Source organism: Vicia villosa, linkage group LG5 (genome assembly GCF_029867415.1).
Source record: "Vicia villosa cultivar HV-30 ecotype Madison, WI linkage group LG5, Vvil1.0, whole genome shotgun sequence".
In the NCBI taxonomy this organism is placed as follows: Eukaryota; Viridiplantae; Streptophyta; class Magnoliopsida; order Fabales; family Fabaceae; genus Vicia; species Vicia villosa.
In genome coordinates, this window is record NC_081184.1 from 173644445 (window position 1) to 173648954 (window position 4510).

The 4510-nt window shown below is 32.0% G+C and overlaps 1 protein-coding gene across 1 annotated transcript; it reads left to right on the forward strand.

Annotated features, from left to right (window-relative positions):
* Window positions 1–1137: 1137 nt before the first annotated feature.
* Window positions 1138–3468, forward strand: LOC131608259 (plasmodesmata-located protein 6-like). The gene is made up of 3 exons (XM_058880172.1): window positions 1138–2133; window positions 2971–3096; window positions 3195–3468. The coding sequence occupies exons 1-3, from the start codon at window positions 1425–1427 to the stop codon at window positions 3203–3205; spliced, it is 846 nt and encodes a 281-aa protein (XP_058736155.1). The 5' UTR covers window positions 1138–1424; the 3' UTR covers window positions 3206–3468.
* Window positions 3469–4510: the final 1042 nt, after the last annotated feature.

Below are 4510 nucleotides of genomic sequence, written 5' to 3' on the forward strand. Positions count from 1 at the left end.
TAGTCTCACATTGTTTGAAAATCGAGACTAAATGTAGTTTATATACAATACTTTCACTCCTCAATCTAACGAGACGCTTTTTCTAAAGGAAAAGTCGTAAAAAAAATTCACACACAAATCAGACAATAACTCGTAAAGGCAGAGACATAGACCACTACCAATACCTTTGTAAAAATCAAAACAATAATAATCCATCAAAAACAAAGAATCGCAAGGAGAAAAAACTAAAGATTGAAAACGAAAAACATAAAGAAAGTCAATCTTAATTACCGAAACCAAATCAAACATTATTAAACTTAAGAAACCATATCAATTGCTATCATCAGGAGGATAAGCAACCAAATTATTCTCTCATGTCATTCCGTTCTCTTTGTCTTTAATATTTGCTTCATAAATTAGAAAGAAATTGAGAGATGAAGAGAAGAAAAAGTAAAGTGTAGAGCAGTGAAATATGAGAAGAGAAGAAAAAGTTTTCAAAATCCTAAAATTTAAAAAACAAAAGTCTCCCTCTCTCTCATTCTCTCTCTTTCTCTCACATGTTTAGCATTTGTTAATTATCATCATAACCGTAGTATAATTTTTAGAAGAAAAAATGACAATTTAGAGAGTTAATATTTATTTTTTTATATTTATTATATAGTTGATTCTCTCCTTTTATCACATTAATAATTATAAATGATGTATAGATATACGGTATTGATATACAATTAGGATCGGCTTTGGGTCCGGACAACCAACCAGGTGCAGGGGCTCCAAAATATAAGCTAGCTAATTAGTGTAGTAGCAAAGAAATTTATTTTTGACTCAAATCAAAGGTCATTGATTTGATCCATGATTACATGACCTCCAAATTTCCCTCAATTTCAATATTTAGACATTTAAATTACACTACTATGGTCAAAAAGCTCGTTCTAAAGAGATTCTTAGTAGTTGAAAAAAACAAGGATATAGTCAGTCACATAGAAGTAGTTAGAAAAAATAATTGTAGTTATGAATGCCTTTCCATGCAATAATAGTATGCATTAGGTGAAAGTCATATCATCTTTTGGCTTTTAAATGAATGTCTTTGGAATCAATTGTCACACTACCCTCTTAACTATTTTTTGACTTCAAACTTCACTTAGTGATAACCAACATTAAAACTACAATTGCCATTAACTCAATCCAAAATCCCAAAAGCTAAAAGCTAACAAAAGAAAAGAAAGAACAATAAAATAAAAAGCGTAGGTACAAGACATTACATAAGCAACAATAAGCTTTAACCATTTATCACTCCACACTCACTCTGCTTTTCTCTTCTCCTTCCCTCATCTCATCTTCCTTACGTAAATTCTCCTTTAAGCAACAAGAATCCAAAACTTTCCATTCTCACTTTTCATATTATCATATATCATAACATAACATAACCACTTTCAAACACAGACATGGCACTCTCTCTTCTCTTCCTTGTCACAATCTTAACCATGATGACAACAACTCCTTCATATTCCGACACTAACTCTTTCATCTTCGGTGGTTGTTCTCGTCTCAAATTCTCACCTGGTTCCAACTACGAAACCAGCGTAAACTCGATCCTCTCTTCCTTAGTCAACTCAGCAGCCTTCACAACCTACAACAATTTCACTCTTCCGGGAGCCACCTCATCGGAGACGGTCTACGGAATTTTCCAGTGTCGCGGTGATATTACCAATGATCAGTGTTCAACGTGTGTGGAGCGCGCGGTGAGTCAACTCGGAACACTCTGTTTCGAAACCTACGGTGGCGCGTTGCAGCTCGAAGGTTGTTTCGTGAAGTACGATAATGTTAAGTTTATTGGTGTGGAGGATAAAACGGAAGTGATCAAGAAATGTGGACCGCCGATTGGGTTGACTTCTGATGCGAGGGATGATGTGCTGGCTTATTTAGAGTCGTCCGATGGGGTTTATAAGACTTTTAGAACGACTTCTTCTGGGGATTTTTCGGGTGCGGCGCAGTGTACCGGGGATTTGAGTTCCAGCGAGTGCCAGGATTGTGTTTCGGATGCGATCCAACGGTTGAGAAGTGAGTGTGGGGGTTCTACTTGGGGTGATATGTATTTGGCTAAATGCTACGTGCGGTATTCGGAAGGTGGAGTTCACGCGCGGGGTGGTAACGGTAAGTGCATTTCACCTCTACTCTATGCCATATCTTGTTTTATATTTTTAATTTTTTTAGATATTTAGTCATGAAATTGAGTAATCCAAAAGAATCAATCTCGCCGTTTATTAGTGGGAGTATGTTATTAGGGCTCTGGTTGATAATCGAGTAGGAGACTGTTACCACACGTCCTCAATCATATCTATTGTAATCTTGAGAAATTACAAGTAATAACTTTTAATAAAAGTTAGTTGACGTCGTGATTTTTCAAACTTCTAAATATAGACTAAAATTTTGACGTGCAAAGATATTTGACTTTAAGAATGCGGATTTTTTAATTTAAAAGCGCAAATTTAAATTTGTAAATTTTTAATTATTCACTATTAAAGGGTAAAATTCAAAATATATGTGCTTGTTCAATCGATGTCGGATATTTATATTTTTAATGTTTATTTTAGCTTTTTTTTATAAGAAATTTATTGAGTGAGAATTGTCTTTGCTTTGTTTTGAATTTTGCTTACAAAATCATGATCTTCCCATGTGGAGAGGTATGGAGGTGGTGTGGAAAATTAGAATTGGTCTAGAAGCTCAATTAGGGGTAAACTCAAATTAATTAGTACTAGTATTTTTTTTTTCTTCTCATTTTTTGTGTTTGATAAATATTTTCTGTTTTTCACTTGTTACTTAGTTGTTAAGTGTCTTCATCAGTATTGTTGTTTCCTAGTTGGTATTATCTTTGTGCACTTAATGGGAAATTTCCAATACATATAGCTTTTGTAACTATATGAGTAGCATTAGAAATGAACAATTACCCCTATAAAGTTTTAACATAAATCTATAAGCTATGATGTGTAGATGATGAAAATCACAATGATGATGAAATTGAGAAGACACTAGCCATACTAATTGGACTCATTGCTGGTGTTGCATTAATAATTGTTTTTCTTTCCTTCTTGTCCAAAGTTTGTGAAAAGCAGAGAGGTATGTATGGTTTTTATGCACATTTTTCTTTCCATGATTTTAAACATTTACTAATTGCTAATATTTATAATACTCTATTTTTGAACTTTGTTATGCAGGTGGTAAATGAAGAGTATGTTATGTGGATAGTAATAGAATTGAACTTTTGTCCCTGCTTTTCTCTGGTTAATTATTTGTATTCAATCTTTTGTAAGTTTCCACCACAATTTCCTTTGTCATTGAAGGTATATAATAACTATATATAGAAAGATCTTGTGGAAAAATAGTTCTTTACCATTACAATAAGGTGAAAAGACTCAAATTCCACTCTTTTTATTTACTTGCTCAATTTCCACCCATGTGTACGAATAGTGAACATTTAAATGAAAAATGTATTCCTTTTCATGGATGTTAATTAGAGGTTTTAATTTTTATTTTTATATATTAGAACATGACGAGTAACTTTACTTTTTATTCACCGATGGTTAGTTAATTCAGTGGTAATTGACATTGGATTTAGTATCGAGAATTACGGTTCAATCACATGCAACAAGCTACTGGAAATAGATTGGAACCACCTAATGTCAACTGCTTCGAAATAAAGATTTTGAAAAAAAAAAAAACTTTACTTTTCATTCAAAAAGTTAAATTAAAGAAAAGTTTGATCACATTTCTCTAATTGTAACTTATGACCTAGTTACCGGTCTTTTCCTTTACCTTGTTTATGTCTTGACCATTATGATTATACCTAATTTTATGTACTCATTAAGGTGTTAATTTATGAATCAAAATATACACTTTGATAGAAAGAACTATCTCAAGATAATAAATATATACCAACTATTGTTTGACCAAACATTCTAGTCTTTTCCTCTAACTTTTTTTGAATATTAATAAACACCAAATTATAGCATGCAATGATTAAGTGAGTATGATAATGACTCTACATACAAGAAGAAAAGGATGAAAATGTGATTAGTTAAAGAGAAAAGATGAATAAGATGTTGGTATAAAGTATCAATAATTATAGGACCATGTCATTTATTTTAGTCATGAAATCCCTTGAGAATCTTCTTTGTTTCCATCTTTATGTCATGAATTGCTTTTTTGAGCCACTTTTAGTATATGGACTCTGTTTTTAAACCAACTCTATCCAATCTTTGGCACCATTTAATATCACTACTTTATCATCTCTTTTACTAACCTCATTATGAAATTCTAAACTCTTTGTCTTGCTTTTCTTAAACAGAAAATATATACAGCATACTATAAACCATAACATGATGATTATAAATTCAAGTTTGTTCATAATTTATTGTGTCATTGCATTAACAAATTCATATATTAGAAAATAGATATGATGAGACTAAGGAAAGAGCTATAGAAAAGTTTTTAAAAAAATGTATGCAGGGCCACAAAATGAAAAAAGTTGGAT

What these genes read in the sequence shown, in the direction of transcription:
- LOC131608259 (XM_058880172.1), top strand. Translation starts at nt 1,425, where the DNA reads ATGGCACTCTCTCTTCTCTTCCTTGTCACAATCTTAACCATGATGACA. An exon ending in TCACGCGCGGGGTGGTAACG is followed by an intron (nt 2,134 to 2,970) that starts GTAAGTGCATTT and finishes TATGATGTGTAG; the next exon opens with ATGATGAAAATCACAATGAT.